This window comes from Podarcis filfolensis, assembly GCF_964270895.1.
Source record: "Podarcis filfolensis genome assembly, chromosome: 5".
Classification (NCBI taxonomy): Eukaryota; Metazoa; Chordata; class Lepidosauria; order Squamata; family Lacertidae; genus Podarcis; species Podarcis filfolensis.
In genome coordinates this window covers 47,107,348-47,125,487 of record NC_139608.1, presented here as the reverse complement: position 1 = coordinate 47,125,487, position 18,140 = coordinate 47,107,348, and the positions used below count along the sequence as shown (strand labels likewise).

At 40.4% G+C, this 18,140-nt stretch overlaps 1 protein-coding gene across 31 annotated transcripts in view; it reads right to left on the bottom strand.

Moving 5' to 3' along the window:
• The window catches only part of ADD3 (adducin 3), a 97,069-nt gene that overhangs the window by 5,762 nt on the left and 73,167 nt on the right, over positions 1 to 18,140 (bottom strand). For all 31 annotated transcript variants that reach the window (XM_083616568.1, XM_083616570.1, XM_083616569.1 and 28 more), the window contains 11 exons: positions 17,065 to 17,285; positions 11,516 to 11,654; positions 9,965 to 10,116; positions 9,758 to 9,838; positions 7,420 to 7,569; positions 5,214 to 5,357; positions 5,032 to 5,130; positions 4,483 to 4,662; positions 3,563 to 3,820; positions 2,167 to 2,286; positions 650 to 739 (listed from right to left, as the gene is read on the bottom strand). In XM_083616568.1, the coding sequence (XP_083472694.1) occupies positions 650 to 739; positions 2,167 to 2,286; positions 3,563 to 3,820; positions 4,483 to 4,662; positions 5,032 to 5,130; positions 5,214 to 5,357; positions 7,420 to 7,569; positions 9,758 to 9,838; positions 9,965 to 10,116; positions 11,516 to 11,654; positions 17,065 to 17,259 (1,608 nt within the window). In that variant the 5' untranslated portion in view covers positions 17,260 to 17,285. The remainder of the gene's footprint in view (positions 1 to 649; positions 740 to 2,166; positions 2,287 to 3,562; positions 3,821 to 4,482; positions 4,663 to 5,031; positions 5,131 to 5,213; positions 5,358 to 7,419; positions 7,570 to 9,757; positions 9,839 to 9,964; positions 10,117 to 11,515; positions 11,655 to 17,064; positions 17,286 to 18,140) is intronic.

The following is an 18,140-nucleotide window of genomic DNA, read 5'->3' as shown; positions in this document are numbered from 1 at the left end:
CCCCCCATTTTCTTAAATCGGAGTCCCAAAAATTAAGGGGCGTCTTAAACATGGGGGCGTCTTATAGACGGAAAAATACGGTAATTGCTTCAATTACTAGGTTAGCGAACTTACAGAAAGGGTCTTTAATCAATACCAGGTTTTAATCAAAACAAACTTTAAAGACTTGTAGAAAGCTTGGCCAGTGTTGTTTTTTTAAAGAATCCTACAACTTTCATAGCAGTTGTCCACCTGATCTCATAATACATGTATGTATTATGGTTAAGATGAAAACAGGGGCACTATCCTATCTTCAGTGAAAAATCACATAACATAAATTATTGCTTCTCTAAAAACTCTTTACAAATATTTTAAATAGGACTCATGGTTTTAAAATCTGCTTCTACTTTGTATTAAGAGTATTACAAAAGCAAGGAGAGAATCATATAAAATGTGGTGTGAATAAATGCTGAACATGCTTTATAGATCAGGCTTCCTCAACCTCGGACCTCCAGATGTTTTTTTGGCCTACAACTCCCATGATCCCTAGCTAGCAGGACCAGTGGTCAGGGATGATGGGAATTGTAGTCTCAAAACATCTGGAGGGCCGAGGTTGAGGAAGCCTGCTTTAGATGTTATATGTTTAACTCAGACAATGGATAACACTTACAGCACTGGGCTTTTTATCCACTACAATTCCAGCAAGCAACTGAGACTGTGGACCTGCAGTTTTTAAGTCATACCGATTTTGCTCCCGAATCTGGAAGGGGGGAAAGCAGAAGGGTTTTGAAAAGCCTTTTCACAAACACACTGAAGTATCAGGAATCTCAAACTTCATAGAAGTTTGGGTCACAGAAAACAGATACTATAGTTAATCTATTACTTTACTGTTATTTGTTTTCATTCTAGTCAATCTGCTCTAAAATGGTTACAAAGCCATTTTAGAAAATGACAATGTCAAGTGTATTTACATTTTTGCTTCAACACACATGAAATATTATCTATATCCAAATTGTATGCCATTATTAACCTGGTGTTTTGGTCTTCCGTTCCACATAGTTAGATTTAGGAATCAAGAATAGCAAGTTTGATTAAAAAGCAGGGAGTTCTCAGGCAAGACATATACATTTACAGTGTTGAATTTTCTCTTAGTTGGCAAATTATCAGCCTGCTCTTCTTTCGTTCCAGAATATCTATTATGACCCAGATTCAACGTCAAGCCCCAGCACTGCTGTAGTCTAACGTTATTTCTCCTCCTATGTGAACTGCAATGCTGCTGATTATGTTGTCAGTGGAGTACGTGTAAATCGAGATAGAACCTCTGTAATTATTCTCTATCTCAATACAGCTCCACAGTGCACAGCTAGGGACACAATGAAAGTTAACTGAAACATAGCTTCCCACTTTGACACTCCTCCACCTCAAGTTTGCCAGAGAAAGTTGCCTGCCTAGAACAGATAATTCTTTTCTAAGCCAATGTCTGAGTGACACTGCCATACTGATCTTTTCTAAGAAAGAGTGATCTCTTCTGAACTAAGTTGACTTGCTCAGGATAGTGGCAAACTCTTTTGATTACAAGCAGATGTGAAGTAAGAAATTCCCAGAACTTCTGCATGAAACATTTTGTATCTGGCAGGACAATAATTTCCCAGGGTGGAGCTTAAATGAGTTTGAAAATAGAAAAATGAATCGGGGAGTGAAAGCAGCCAGCAGTCTGCATTTACAAAGAGCCTCTTGTCATTATTCCTCATTGCCATTGTTAAATACATTGGCTCACTGGGAAACAAGCAGGCAGAAGAGCGTGAGGTTTCTGGCTACCACAGCAGGCTATTTCTTGTGGAAACAGCTAGCTCTTTCTAAAAACTAAAAAAGAAGGAATCTCCAAAATAGTGTAATGTTAAAAATAGCACAGAAGAAAATTCCACCTTAAACATTTTTCTTCTGATCAAAATACGGTTTTCGATGGGCATTTAAAAGCAAGTTTTCAGAACCAAACTAAGGACAATTTTAGCAAGTTCCTGTTGCACTTAAAGCTACTTTTAAGCTACCAGTAATATTGTATTATATCTTAGATGTTACTGAACAGTTTTTAATGCTTCTCAGACAAGCAGAGCAAGTTAGGTACTGATTATTTTCAAGAAGCAAATAAGCTTATGTCTTCAAGAAACCTGCCTTGCCTTGCCTTACCTTATTCCTCTTTTCCAGTACATCACTTGGATTTGTATTCATCGGAACAAACTGGTTTGGATCTTCAATTTTGATTGGAGTTCCTCCACTAAGCTTAGATGAATCTTCAGCTTTTATCCACTTGGAAAGAAAAAGAGAAATAAAGAAGAATGTTATTGGAAGCGAGGCTATTGCAATTTAGTAGTTGGTAAAGGCTAGGGGACATTTCAGGACAATGGGGTTTATATTAAATTATCCAAGTGACCTAATAATAATACATTGCCATGCCACTTAGCTTTTAAAGTATATCATTTCATAAGGATATTAATATGTGTAATGGTCCTTTAGCTTGAATAGCATTTAGGTATTTTTAATTAAGTACCTGAAAAGGACCGACATTTGAATACTGACGTAGCAAGGATACTTGCTACAGTACTTCCACTGCCAAAAATACTATGATGAAGGACTGAACATCCACTGTGTTTCTTAATTATCTGGATAACTATCCCTCCTAACTAGGTATTTTTATCGTTCCTTTCAAGCAGTACTTCTATAATGAAAATTGCTAATAGAAACTACAAGGCATTGTTGCATTTGTTAAGCCACCACTGGGTGGAGCTGATCTTTTAAAGTTGAATTTATGTTGTGGTCGGATGCCTTGCATAATACTTGTTTTTCATACATGCGCTCTGGAAATTATTCATTTTATTTATTCATTTTATTAAATTTATATCCTGTCTTTCCTCTCAAGAACTCCAGGGTTGGGAACAACGAAAATAACTTTTTAAAAAATCCAATACGGATGCAGACTGGGGAAGGCTCACTGAAGAAGGCAAGTCTTCAAGCAGGGGCTAAAAACACAGCAGAGATGGCTTCTGTCCAATATTCACAGGGAGGGAATTCCAAAAGCTGTAGGTGCTGTCACACTCAAGGCCTAATTCCTGCATTGTGCAGGATGGAGTTCCAGTGATAATGGTTTCTGCAGGAGGCCTTCACCTGCAGAGCACAGGGTTAAGACCATCTTTCATGTATCCTGGTCTCCAGCTATATAGGGCTTTAAGCATCAAAGCCAGCACCTTGAACTTGGCAGGGAATTGAAGATAATAAAATACCATATTTGGGACGGTGCACAAGAATACTATTCTTTTTACCACAACACAGAATCATAGAACTGGAAGGGTTCCTCTTTTTGAAGATGGAGACAACATTTGCCCGTCTGATTATTGACAGAACTGCTGTCAAAATATGCCATCTGCACTTCCTTGTTTCTCAAAGTAGGCTGGCTCTTTCAAAGTTGTAGCTCATTCATGGAATCCACCGCAGAATCGTAACTTCTATCATACAGGTCACTGTATGGGCCTATTCCCATCCCACCCCTTTTGGTATATTCCGTTCCCATCACTAGGGAGCTGCTTACTGTGATTTTAGTTCGGGGACTTGTTTCTCCATTCCGGGATTCTTCAGGAACATCTACTTTCAAATATGTATTTGGAGAATTCAACCATCTTGTCTTCTCCCGCTGCTGCTTTTGTGCTAGGAATTTGAGAGGGGAAATTGGAACTGAATCGTCATCAAAGGAAAAGGCAGTCACGGTGGCTGGGATCTCAACATCACTCTTGTGCCTGGGCTTCTCCCTCACAAGAGGCTGTCGATAAGCATAGCCTGTTCTGTAACCCTGTGCAAGAGGGAAAAAATTTTTATACATTGTGCCCGGACAATAAAATCTTTGGCATGAAATTAATCCTAAAACATAATTAATTTTCAGGTGGAAATTTCAACCTCGCCCCCCCCATCCCAACTCAAACTGTGACAATATATGTTAACAGTTTCAACACCTTTGTATCCTAACATTAAATGCCAAACAATTATTTAAAAAGACTGCAGAACAAGTATGGTATGGCAGCACAGTAGCTCCACATCATAGGCCCCACAGAAAGTGAGTAAATCCTTATACAGAGATAGCAGAGACCAATAAATAAAAAGTGGGTAGGAGATCAGAGATGCTGCCGCTTGGCTACTCAGAGCTCAACCATGGTTTAGCTTAGTGTTACATCTGAACCCAAGCTCCTGGTCCGTGTCACTCCAGAGAAACCAGAAGCTGTAGCCAAGGTTTGCACTCTGCTTACCTCTTGTGGTTTGTCTGGGAGGAGTTTGTCATGAGCCTGGATATAAATTGAACTTGAATGTTGGCTTATAAACCTACTTTATGTTGATATTTCTTTTTCAAGTGTCTTATTTACAGGAAAAAAGTGACAGCAGAATTTCTTATAGAACAATCCCATGGGGAGCAACTTGTTCAAAGTACTGAGAACTTGTAGATTAGACAGATGAACGCACCAGGTTGTCCAGCATTCTCATCAGTGCTTCAAACTCCTGTTCGCCAACTTTCCACTTGAACTGAGAGGCCATATTAACTCCTCCTCCTCCAGATGCTACCAGATTGTGTGTGAAAGGTTTATACTTCTGCAAGTCTAGGATAAGAAGATTGTCTACGCCGCCTGCAGCCAGTGCATGTACCTGTGACATAAAGGACTCAGTAATTACAAATTTATCCAAGCACTATTTGAAGGGTGAATATGTAGCCTTCTTGAATTTTCTGGAAAGAAAATACATGCTAATATTCTTCTATTCAATATGTTAACATGTACAAACATGATAGCTATCTTGCAAAGTGACTACCCAGTACTAGATACTAGGACAAGGGCTGTGTAACTTCTGTGTACAGCCCACTGTTGGTGTTCCTAGTATATGTTAAACAGATTTCATTTTATCTCCTGGATTTCCAGTAAGTAGCTGTTAGTAGCAAGCATCCTATTAAAACACATACAGACAATATTTTTAAGAAGCCAGCATTTAAAGTGCTTCACATCTCTCTGTCTCTCTCACCTGTGTTTCACAAGCTATTTGCACATTATAGATGTAGTGGAAAGCTTCCTCTAATGTCTCTCCAAGCGCTACTACTCCATGGTTCCTCAAGACCAGCACCTAAGGAATGGAGACACTTGTAAGTGACAGAAACTGAGCCAGACTAGAAACCTTGAACAAAAACATTAACTAGAGTGGAATACCTTACAGCTTGGCCCAAGAACTTTCTGGAGTTGAATTCTTTCTTCTGCTTCATCCAGAGATCCTTGATAATTGTAGTATGCAATATCTCCTAGAATGAGAGCCTCCTGAGAGATAGGAAGTATACCACACTTCATGGAAGAAACCTGTTTCAAAGAAATAATGCTTGTAACATGGAATGAACATGAAAACTCTTTAATTTTTCAAGTGACACTGAAAGTACCTGTTTAATAACTTTAGTTCACAAGTATTTGAAAATTAGGAGAACAAGAATTCCTACCTAGTTGATAACAGACTATCAATAGATTGTGGGAATTTTATGGTTGGATTGCCAGCATATGAATTTTGAAGCAAATGTGGACAAGGCAGATGGTTTCAGAATTAAATAGTTCAAGTAAATGGGGAGTTCTAAAAAAAGACCAAGGGTTGTATTTAATGGTGTCCCTCTGCTCATGCAAAGCTCTTTCATCCAACAGATGTTTCTGCCAATGAAGGGTGTGTGTGTGTGTGTGTGTGTGTGTGTGTGTGTGTGTGTGAATGTTGCGTATTCATACTCAGCCCATAGGACCAATCATTCTCATCCCAAAACCTGTTCTTGAGGGTCAAAGGATACTTCAGAACAGAACAGAAGGTGACATAGAAGAGAATGAATCCAAAAAATAGCCTCCATCTCTATTCTGCAGATAGGAACCTCTTTGGCAGTGAAAAGAAAACACTGGATACTAGTTATGACCATTCCTAGACTAAGATAACTTGTTCTCAGTTGTCAATGCTCTAATCACCTCCTATCTGGACCACTGGTACTGCGTTTGAAGGCTGTCTGGAAACCGCAGCTAACGTAGTACGCAGCTGCAAGACTGGTTAAGTGGGGCAGCCTGATGGGACAATGTGTTACCAGTCCCAAAAGTGCTGCACTGGTTGTCAGTGAGTGACCTGGGCCCTATTCAAGGTGTTAGTACTAGCATACAAGGGTCTAAACCAGGCTTCCTCAACCTCAGCCCTCCAGATGTTTTTAGCCTACAGCTCCCATGATCCCTAGCTAGCAGGACCAGTGGTCAGGGATGATGGGAATTGTAGTCTCAAAACAGCTAGAGGGCCGAGGTTGAGGAAGCCTGGTCTAAACTATCAACGATATTGGGGCTTTGTGGGTGCTGCTTCTGCGCACTGCTCAGTACTGATTGGTGCTGATCATGCAAGGCTGCTCAGTTTTTGAATACTTTCCCTGGTTAACTACATCTGTCACTATCATTGTTAACATTCAGGGAGGAATTTTAAAACATTCCCATTTACCTAGGCATTGGATGGCTGAAATACATTGCACCTGGCAACCTTGAAATTATTACCTGTGGCTGTTTTCAAACATTTTAATTTTATTATCAATAGTATTGTTTTGTTGTTTGAATATCTGGAAAACTTTGTACTTTTCAGCTGTGCTGTACATGCAGCTTTTTGTTAATTTGATGCTTCTATAATAATTTGCTTGTTTCATCCAAATACTGAGTCTGGATGAGCCTAACTGATTATTAATACATGTATTGTATTAATTAATTAATTTATATCAATCTGATGGGTCATTTTAAGTTAATTTTTGTACCATTAACATCTTCTTTACTGCCTTGCTTTTGAATGGCCATGCATAACATAATAGCTGAATGACATTCCTTGGTGTCAAACTTAACAAAGGTTAATAATGCAAAACCTGAAAATACAGATTATTTACTGCTTTGATCCTATGCAGGAACAGCTTTCATGTTTAATCTCTAGAGTGTGCAATATTGGTGTTGGTGTGTATCTGAAGTAGATCTGAAGACTTAATTTTGCTAGTATTGTATGCATATTGTATACATTTTGATGTATTGTATACATTATAGTTAACAGGAATAAAGCTACTTTGATAGGAAAAGCAGACTCAAGAATTTGAGAAATAAAAGAGCACAAAGTATAGCACTTCTATACAACTTGTGTTATTCTCAAGATGAATTAATCAAATGGCAACAACAGGCTGTTTTTGTGCCTGTTTAAATTTGTAAGCATCTGGGAAGATGTCAGAAGAGTGGTTGATCCATACCTTGAAGAGCAACAACTTATTAATAGACTTGCTGGAGCTTCGAGGATTCTCAACACAAATCAATCCTGAGCTTCAGTCAATCCTGTAATGGTGCACTATTGGAACATCTTTATGCCACATTAAGAAGAGAACAGACTTACAGCTGCTGTTGCTGGAGTGTGTATGTGGATCACACATCGAACATCAGGGCGCATGGAGTAGATGGCTGCATGAGGGCTGAATCCTGAACTGTCAATGCTTAGATTGGTGCTTCCCTGGTCAACCACGTCTCCCAGTATGTTTACTTTTACCTGAAAAGCCAAGTCAGAGAAACACCACTAATTATATTTCAGTCCTGACTGAGAGTAACCAAGGAACATAGGTTGGCTTTTATAGCTCCTCAGCTTTCAGGAGAAACATGAAGTTTAGTGTTAGAATTGCTACAAGATTTAAATGAGTGTGATACGGTACGTTTAAAGCCATTTCAGTCGGCTCTGTTGTACCTCAGCTCTCAGTTGTCTAATAAACATTAAAGAAAAAAGTACAAACCCTCAGAAGGAGAATAGTGATGCTGCTGTAGTTAGTAAACTACTTTGCTTGCAAATATGGATTTGGCAAGCTCTTAATACTCCTTTATAGGTAAAGGTAAAGGGACCCCTGACCATTAGGTCCAGTTGTGGCCGACTCTGGGGTTGCGGCGCTCATCTCGCTTTATTGGCCGTACAGCTTCTGGGTCATGTGGCCAGCATGACTAAGCCGCTTCTGGCGAACCAGAACAGCGCACGGAAATGCCGTTTACCTTCCCGCCAGAGCGGTACCTATTTATTTACTTGCACTTTGACGTGCTTTCGAACTGCTAGGTTGGCAGGAGCAGGGACCAAGCAATGGGCGCTCACCCTGTTGCGGGGATTCGAACCGCTGACCTTCTGATCGGCAAGTCCTAGGCTCTGTGATTTAACTCACAGCGCCACCCATGTCCCATAATACTCCTTTATATTATGAAGCAAATACTGTGCCTATAAAAGTAGTTCTTATAGCTGAGATTACTACCAAGCCTTAAGTGTCAAGCACCTGTGCTTCCCTGTCACCTTGCATGCTGCAAACACAGTCTCAGGCTCTTTCCTTCCAGGACACTCCTCAAGACACTTGACATCAAAACAATGGACTTAGGTGCAGAGTTTCACACTTGGTTTGCTGCCATCGCAGCATGAAAAATGCCAGATAGGGAATGTAGCCTCCATGAGACTTCTCTGCTGTTGCAGCCACCAAATAAGTAGGAAGGGAAGCAAACAGCTGCAATGAGGGAAGCCATTAAGATTCCCATCACACTTCTGATTATGTCATTCTCAGTGTGATGCATGTTGAATTTCCTAACAGTGGCTTAAGCGATGAAAAATACAATTTCCCAATAAAACGGATGAAATTGTTCAGTGTGCCAACTCCAAGCTCAAATTGTGGGGCACGGAAGGGTGTGCTACCCTTTTTCCAAAGGAGACTGTCTCAAATAGGAGTTGTTTTGCTTAAGGAAGTATTTCTTTAGGTACAGGGAGGCTTTCTGGGCCACTCCATCCATGTTCTCCCACTATATGCACCTGGATACAAACAGCCAAGTTTAATTTAAGGTACTTAAGAGGCACAAGATCAGGCATAAACATGAGTGGGAGAGACAACAGAGAACAAGGAGGAGGATCATATGGTAAGAAGCAGCAGATAAATTTTGGCAGAGGACTGGTTAAAAATGCAAGTGCTTTTTCAGCAGATAGCTGCAGGTGAAAGGGAATAGAAACCTAAATAGAAACCTGAAGATTGACACTTACAATAAAGTAGCCGCGTTTTAGCAACTGAGAAATAAAATGTAACCTTTGTTTCGGTTGTTTGCTCAAAGAAAAACATTAGGCACATACAGGCATCGACCCACATGCAGGGGCTATGTTCCAGGCCCCTGAGCGCTTAAGTGAAATCATGTAAAGTGTGAAACCCCCTTTAAAGAGACACTAAATGCCTATTCTCCCTGCTCTCTCTCCAATCCAGTTGAATCTCTGGGGCTGGATGGAGGATGAGCGGTAAAGGGGCTGCTACTGCTGCACTACCCCCCACATCAGCTGTTGGGTGGGGAGGCTAAGCAGCCGAAATAAAGCCCTGCTGCACCTCAGGTCTCTTTGGGGCTTCCTCCGCCCTCACTGACGTCCTCTTTGGGCTCTGGGGAGGGTCTGGTTGCAAGCCATGAGGACTCTCCAGCTCTCTCCTGCCATTTCCTTGTATGATTCTTTCTTTCTTTCTTTCTTTCTTTCTTTCTTTCTTTCTTTCTTTCTTTCTTTCTATCATTTCCTGGCTCCATGCATATATGTGTGAGTAGAACATGCCTAAGTGGGGGGATGCCGGGATGCCTGTATGCCCTAAAGGTTCTGAAATGTCCTTTTGGGTCAACAGTAGATGAAACAGAACAAAACTCTCAACATAATTAAGTGCATAACATGATTCCCGATGTTAAGTACATACCAAATTGGAGGCAGAAGCTTCAGAAAACGATAGGCCTCTTGGAATGATAAGAATATGATCATGTTCTTTGCTTACTCTTACCTGGAAATTGAGAGGGAAAGGTTACTGTGATGCTAACAAAACTGTATGTTTAATCCTGGGGTAATATGCAATTTATAGGGCTGAAAAGCTCAGATATAATAGAAATAATGACTTCAGGGTACTTACTGTGATATATGAATTGGCCAGGTGTGCCCATCCAAACAGATCTGTCAGCCTATACAAACTGGCTAATTTACAACGAGTAAGTTTTTCGCCCTTTACATATGTAGTGGTATCTATCCCAGGAAGGTCATTGATAGGTGTAACCAATCCAGAGCCTAAATTATATTATAAAAAAAACCATTAGAACATTCTCTTCAAAGCAACCATATAGTCACATTTTAGAATGAACTGGAAACTGCTAACGTGGTTATTTCCATTACCTTCCCAACAACCTTTAGTATTTAAACTACTGAACTTTGCACCTGAGAAATGTTCATTTTCTGACTTTCAAAAGAGAAGGCAGAGTTGATGACACAGGCAGGTACTTGGAAACACCACCTGAAGCTGAATTTCGCAACAAAATGTCATTTTTTATATTTTCCTGCTACCTCAATTAACAATAAAATAAAATAAATAGCTATTAATACAGCATTTCTTTTTAAAAAGAAAGCATTATATTTGCCAAATCTAAACTACAGGTTAAAGCAGGGATAGGCAATGTGGCCCTCTAGATGCTGCTAGACTACAACTCCCATCATGCTTGACCACTGCCATTGTGGCTGGGGCTGATAGAAGTAGTAGTTTGATAGCATCTGGAGGGTGGTACATTGGCTACCTGGGTTATAGGGAGTGGTATTGCTTGTATGCAGGAGAACACTGGATCTTTTTGATATCTCATATATACATGTATATGTGATCACAAACAGAAATCAGTAGAAGCAGAAGTGAATCAATCAGCAGTTTATCAAGATCAGGTTTTCCATAAGGTACCGTATTTTTCACCCTATAGGACGCACCGGCCCATAGGACGCACCTAGTTTTTTGGGAGGGAAATCAAGGAAATTTTTTTTATTTCCCCCCCAGGTTTGCGCAGCCATCCCCAAGCTAGAAGAGGGAGATGGAGCGCTCCGTCTCCCTCTTCTGCCTTCAGGGACAGCCTCTCTAGCCTCCGTGGGGCAGCAGCTTGCCCCACTGTCCCCCGAGCTTGTGGGGCTGGCAGGGAGGAGAAGCAAGCTTGCTTCTCCCCCCCGCCAGCCTCCAGATCAGGTCGGGGAATAGCGGGGTGGTGGCGCTCCGCCTCCCCACTATCCCCCGAGCTTGTGGGGCTGGCAGGGGGGAGAAGCAAGCTTGCTTCTCTCCCCCCCCCCCGCCAGCCTCCAGACCAGGTTGAGGAATAGCGGGGTGGCGGCGCTGCGCCTCCCCACTGTCCCCCGAGCTTTTGGGCTGCAGGCTGCTGCCCGCAAGTCTTGTGAGCCCACGGGACCTCCCGCCGGGCTTGCAAGACTTGCGGATAGCTTCCTGAAGCCTGGAGAGCAAGAGGGGTCGGTGCGCACCCTGCTGCGCACCAACGCCTCTCGCTCTCCAGGCTTCAGCGAAAGCCTGCATTCGCCCATAGGACGCACACACATTTCCCCTTCATTTTTGGAGGGGAAAAAGTGCGTCCTATAGGGCGAAAAATACGGTAATCCAGGAACAAGGATAGGCATTCTCTATAAAGGTCATCCTTTTACTTACTTAGAGGAGATGAAGAAAATCCTGCAAAAGAGCTTGCCATAATGTAGTCAGCAATCTGCTGTAAGGCAAGCAATCCAGTTGGGTTATTGCCTTTCTTCATTTGCTCTTGAATTAGTGATTCCAGGTCTTCCCGAAAAGCCTGTGAAAATATAAGACATATCTGTCAAGAAGAATCAGCAGCTAGTTTGTTCTTTTTACCACCCAAGATAGTTTACCACCAAGAGAGCCAGTGTGGTGTAGTGGTTAAGAGCGGTAGTCTCGTAATCTGGAGAACCGGGTTCGCGTCTCCGCTCCTCCACATGCAGCTGCTGGGTGACCTTGGGCCAGTCACACTTCTTTGAAGTCTCTCAGCCCCACTCACCTCACAGAGTGTTTGTTGTGGGGGAGGAAGGGAAAGGAGAATGTTAGCCGCTTTGAGACTCCTTAAAAGGGAGTGAAAGGCGGGATATCAAATCCAAACTCTTCTTCTTCTTCTTCTACTTACTAAAGAGCAGTTCATTTTTTAAAACTTAAGTTTGAAATATTTTGGAACTGGAATCTCTGTACTGAACTTCAGAACAACTACATCAGCTACCCTAGCTAGAGGGTCATGCCTAGAAATAGCCCTGGGTCGCACTTTCTCTAGTGCCTGTTTGTGGAATTTTTTTTAGAGCTAGGAAATGAAAGCAGCATGCATCCATGTGTGTGTGTGTGTGTGTGCGCGCACACACACACACACACACACACACACACACACACCATTCCCCCTTAAGATTTGAACTCAAGCAGAGTGGGGGTTGAAGAAAGATTACTCTGAGTAACATTTTGCTGCCATCTTCTCCCACTAATGCTACTCCCCCACAGGTTTGCTTCTTGTCTTGATGGTCCCACTCCAAAATGCAACGCATTTACTTCAAAACTCTTTTAACCAAGTATTGGTAACCATTAGTGCAAACCTATCAGCAGCTGATGAAATACTGGGGACATTCCTACCTGAAGCCATTCTTAGAAAGACAACTTTTTCAAACAGGAAGACTCATTGAATGTTTGACCCAACTGAGCTAAATTCCATGGTGCTTGTTGTGTGTGTGTGTGGGGGGGATCCAACTCACTATGGTTTTTACTAATTAACATGTTATTTGGTTACATATTATAGCATATAGTATAGAACGGCTGAATGTCTGATTGTCTTTGAAGCTGACTGTGGCAGGACACTCTACAAAGCTTTCTGAGTTGAGCGCTACTGTGTCATAATGCATATGCTAAGAGCTGCAATTTAAGGCCAGGAAGTTACTTTTATTCTTTATAATAGTACATAAGAGTTTCTGGAAACAGTGGACATTACCCTAGTCTCTCACTCTAGACTTAACTCAATTACAAAATGCTTTGAGGAAACCAGAACTGACAGCAACCAGGTGATCAGATTTCCCCCAATAAGGAATATTATTTTATACATCAACAACCAAAAAAAGCACTCCAACAGTGGATGAAACTATATATTAGATATTGTGATGCATCTGGATTTAGTTTTTAAAAATTACACAATGTCTCTATAACTGGCTATACTGTATTATTACATAAAACTATGGGGAAACCACAAATAAGGGGTGGTAAGTGGAAAACGCTGAAGGAATTAATGGTTTGGGGTCTTAATTTATCTGCACTGCAATATCATTAAAGCTGCTAGACTATTATAAATGTGGGGAAGGTGAGGTTAGGAACTGGGGGTGGGGGAAGCCCAGTGAATTCTTGCCAATAGTGTACCACTATATTAGCAACACTAGCCTCAAGCTCTGCATGTCTGGAAACTGCTGATAAGCAGCTCCCACTAACCAATATAAAATTAGAGCTAACTGAAAGTTCTTCACTCACTATTTCATGCAAAACACACACACACACAAATAGACCTTAACTGACATGAAAAAAGCTAACAGGAACATTAACTACTTACAGATGTAAACCATTTGCCATTTCCTTACCTTACCCCGAAATGTTTTTAATCTGTCTATTCACACATTGACCCAGGCAGAAGTATCTGTCCCACCCAGGGAAGTCTCTTTCTGCTCTACTACATTTGTGCGTATGATACAGTTATGCAATGATGTGGCTTACTTCTGCTATCTCTGACTCCATAGTTCTATGCAACAGTACCTCAACACACAGCAATCATTCTCTCGGTGCTTCAGAAAGACTCCTCTCGATGGTTCAAATGCCTGTTCTGTATTTTTACCCAGAGCTTTCTGGCACTGTGCACTGCCTAAAGCAGCATCAGTTTCCCCATAATACCAGGTAAACAAAATGCAATGCTATTCACAGCTGCAGAAATGATTCTGATATGATCAAAAGGGGACAAAAATGAGGTGCTAAGGTCACCATGACAAGGCTAAGAGGAAACTCTCCAACACCAAATACCAAAAGGAACAACATTACTCCAATATCAAAAGGAACAACACAAACTGCTGGACAAATTTCACCAAGAAGATCAGGAACACCCAGGAGACCTGATCAGGGATTTGCTACGCAGCACCAGACAACCAGGAATGGCATTTGACCTGTCAATTATAGTTAAACAGTGGTCAAGTGTCAGAACAATAAAAGTACATTTTATCTTATAGCATTTTAATACCGTTATTGTGAAGCATTTAAATTTATTTGTGTGTGTGTGTGTGTGAATATGAATAATAACTGCTAACAGTGTTTGGTGCTGTTTCTATTAATGTGAATGTTTCTTTTCTCTGGCTTTTATCTAGAATACTAGGATCAATCATTGCTATTTTTTCTAGAAAATGTTTGCCCTGTTCTCTTAAAATGGAAATGGCCCACCTAAGAGGTGACGGAACAGAATATTCAACAAAATTTGATCAATGTTAAACAATAGGTAGTCAACTGACCAGTGTGCTAAGCCTATTACAAAGCAGTGATTCCACTGCCCTGGTCACTCCTGCACTCAGTGTCGAGTTTTCTAATTATGTGGATTCTGCCCTCAGGAGCTACACCAGAAGGCCTTGCAACCTTCCAAGAGTTTGACTTCACCCTGAAAGGCGCATTCCTCCCAAGACAGACACTAACCAACGAGTACCATTATTATGGACACCTGGTAAAGTAGCACCTTTGAAATTAGTAGCACAGATGCTACTAATTAAACATGTACTTATTTATACACAACAGTGTAGACAGTAAAGTAAGCCCACAATTTGCAGACATTTAACTCGTGTGCTTTATTGTGCATGATAATTTAAAATAAATAAATAAACAGATAGATAGATAGATAAGAGGTGGGGTCATGGGAAACATGAGTTTGGCAATCCCACCCACCCTTAAACCCAACGGGTTTTGATGATACACAATTTTGGCTTTAGGCGTGATCCCCTGCATAAGTTGTGGGTCTACTTTACTGTATAATATAAAAACCACAGTTCCTTCTCTTGTTTAAACACCAGCACAACTATCCTATTAGAACAAGTTGCTTGCTGTAGTGATAGTTTGTGTTATAGTGAGCATGCCTGAAATACTCCATGAAATAAACTATGTAACACACAAGCTGTATAAACAGCATGCATTTCCTAGTGTAGCATTACAGAACTGAAGCTGACTCAAGATAGGGGCTACCTATTTGTTTGTTTGTTTGTATATTTAGCAAGCATATGACGAGTATATGCTTTGTCTTACACAGGATTTCTGTTCCACAGTGACAGAACTGGTCATGTCATATGTTTACTGAATTCACAAAGTATAATATTGGCTCCAGGCTGACACTGTATATGGATTAGCTTAGGGTCAGTTTTGGTCACATGAAACTATTCTTGAATGATGTTTTTGCGGTATTGACAGACATTTCACATAAAGGTAGAAAAAAGCAATACAGGAAAAAACAGAATGCGACAGTTTCACAGGAAGGCAACACTTAAAATGGAAAATGTAGAATCACATCTGAAATAGGTGCCCATGTTTTTTCTTTCAGGTAGACAAATTCTACTTTAAAAAAAATGTAGAATTTTGCTACAACCAATTAAATGTAATTTAATTGAATAGCACAATACATTTACTTTAGCTTTACAGTATCTAATAAAAAGTATTTGACTAAAAAAAAGTAGTGTATACATTTCAGATAGTCCAAACCATAAAACCCCACTGTAAGTGCCCACTCTTTGCACTAAACACACACATCATCACCTTCCCCTGGACCACTATTCTGCCTTTGAAGGACACAGCCTACCAAACACAGTTTCCCAATTAGTCCATATACAAGCAGCTTTGTATGTGTTGCCTTCAGTTTATGTTCACTAGGAGCTCTTCTAAGCTGTATACAGCCTTTAAAAATGCCTCTCCTAGAATGCCTCTGAATTACAGGTTTGGAGCAGGATGAGTCTGTTACAGAATTATTCCATGGTAGGTTTAAGCCACTAGTTGTTTTATTTGGAACTTGCAATGAGGAGCACATAGCAAAGTCACCCTTTTAGAAATTTATTTGGAGCCATGAAAGCCATAAACGTACAACTAATAGTTGGTTTGAATAATATAGAAACTGGAGGAAGCAGAACATATGCCTTTCAATTATCATGCAGGCATAAATCCTACACCAATCTTCCATACAGGATTAACTTCTATTACAAGCTTTAGATGTTTTCATACTGAAGTTAAAAGTGGTACAGACACATCTACACCTAACCTTTAGCTCATGACAGAAGTTTCATTTTCAAATTGTCCACATAGAGATGCTACCTTAATATTGCAATTCTAAACATATTTACACATAAGTCAGTCACATGGAGACACACTGTCCATTTAGGATGCAATCTGATGAATATGGGTTTATTGCCTAAACAGATTGTGCGTTGCTTTCTTGTAGACTGGCCCTGTTTCCTTGGCACACAGACTTATGAGCAGACATGGATTATAAAAAGCAAAACTAGCTCTATTCTGGGTTGTTATAGTTTCTGGACAAATTACAATCTCCTTTGGACTCGTGAAGAAGTTTGACAGTTTTAACTACAATTATGAGATGCACTGAACTCACAAACAAGTGTACGCTAAGCTGGTGTTCTAAAACATTATCTTAATGATATGTAAAATACAGTTTACCTTTTCCAACAAACCAAATCACATGGAGGCATTTGAGGCAGCTTTTAAGTACAGAATTCAAAATAAGAGCGGAATGCCGATCTGCATGTAAATGTCCCAATAGTTTGTATCTGGGCAGTGACTTCCCTTTTCTTCCCTGTGTCTAAGCAGCAATCAAATGCCATGTAGCTGGGAAGCTACTTTTGTGCAGTGTTAATGAAGCATAGCATTAAAAAAAAAGGAGGGGGGGTTGAGAGCCAAACTCCGCATAAAGGGCTGTTTGTTCACACATGAAAACTGTGCAAACAAATACTGTACAAACCACCCATCGATGATTTTCATGAAATGTTACACAGTCCTGAGTTATTCTTTCTCGCTATTATGTAGTCCAAGAGTTTCTCTCCCATGTTCATTATTTTAAAATGAAGACATAACAATACAAGTCTCTGCAAATGAGGAAACACTGTTTCGTCTCCCCCCCCAACCCCATCCCCCTGAATTATACTCACAGGACTCTGCAGTATTTGGGTGACTCTTTTCCTTTGTTCCATCATGTTGAAGTCTTGCCTGAGGTCAGGAGACATGTTTCTTTCGCGGATGTAGTCAGGGTCATTTTCATTGATGCGGTCAAAATATCTCTCTTTGTGAGGCATGCTGGGGGGTGGAGGGGTTGTGATTACCCCCTGGCTGGTCTCGGCACTCATGCTTCAATCTGGATTATTCTCTTCACCTGGAACAATAAGAAGCCAGGAGAGATTTAATGGCATTTAAGAACAAGCCATCAAATTGACCTTACAAGCATGGACAATTACAGAGAAGACATGGATTTAGAATCCTGTGACATGACAAACAGCAATCAAGGGTGGGGAAGAGTTGTACAATATGCACATTTTCATGCCTTTTAAAAGGATTATTAGCTTCTGAGTTTTTATTTTTATTTATTTAATGTGATTTCTTTAGGACATCAATCACTTAAAAGTCAACATCCATATAATCACGTAAGATTAATCAAGATTTAAGATTTATGAACTTTTTTTTCAGCCTCTAGCCTTTTTTTATATGTTATACTTATTGTCATTGCTTTATTGTTGGTTTTAATTGTATCTTGGGATTTCTGTAAATCTTATGTTCATTTTAATCAAACCACTTGGAGGGCATGCCAGATGAAAAATGCTCAAAAAATTAAACAACAATTTATGACAATCCATTCACTTTCTACTTGTAGTATGGTCGGAATATAAAAGACTTAGGCATATCAAATATTGATTATTCGGGTCATGAACATTTTTGGCTGTTTGAAATACCTACTGCAAATTAGCAATCACTGAGAAGGGCCACCTCAGTCAATCTTGTCCTAAGTATCTTTCACATCTGTTTGGTTCTCAATCTAAAATCTGCATTTCGGTGACAATTAGCTTTCTCCCCTCTGGTGACCACAACTGGCCTGGCACAAAATTCCCATAAGTTCTTTATGTATTGCAAAAAAACTCTGTAAGGAAGATCTTTGTGCTAGGTAAGCTCAGCACAAACTGAGAAAAGACCCTTCTAATTCTTCAAGCACTCTGAATTTAACCACAGAATTTAG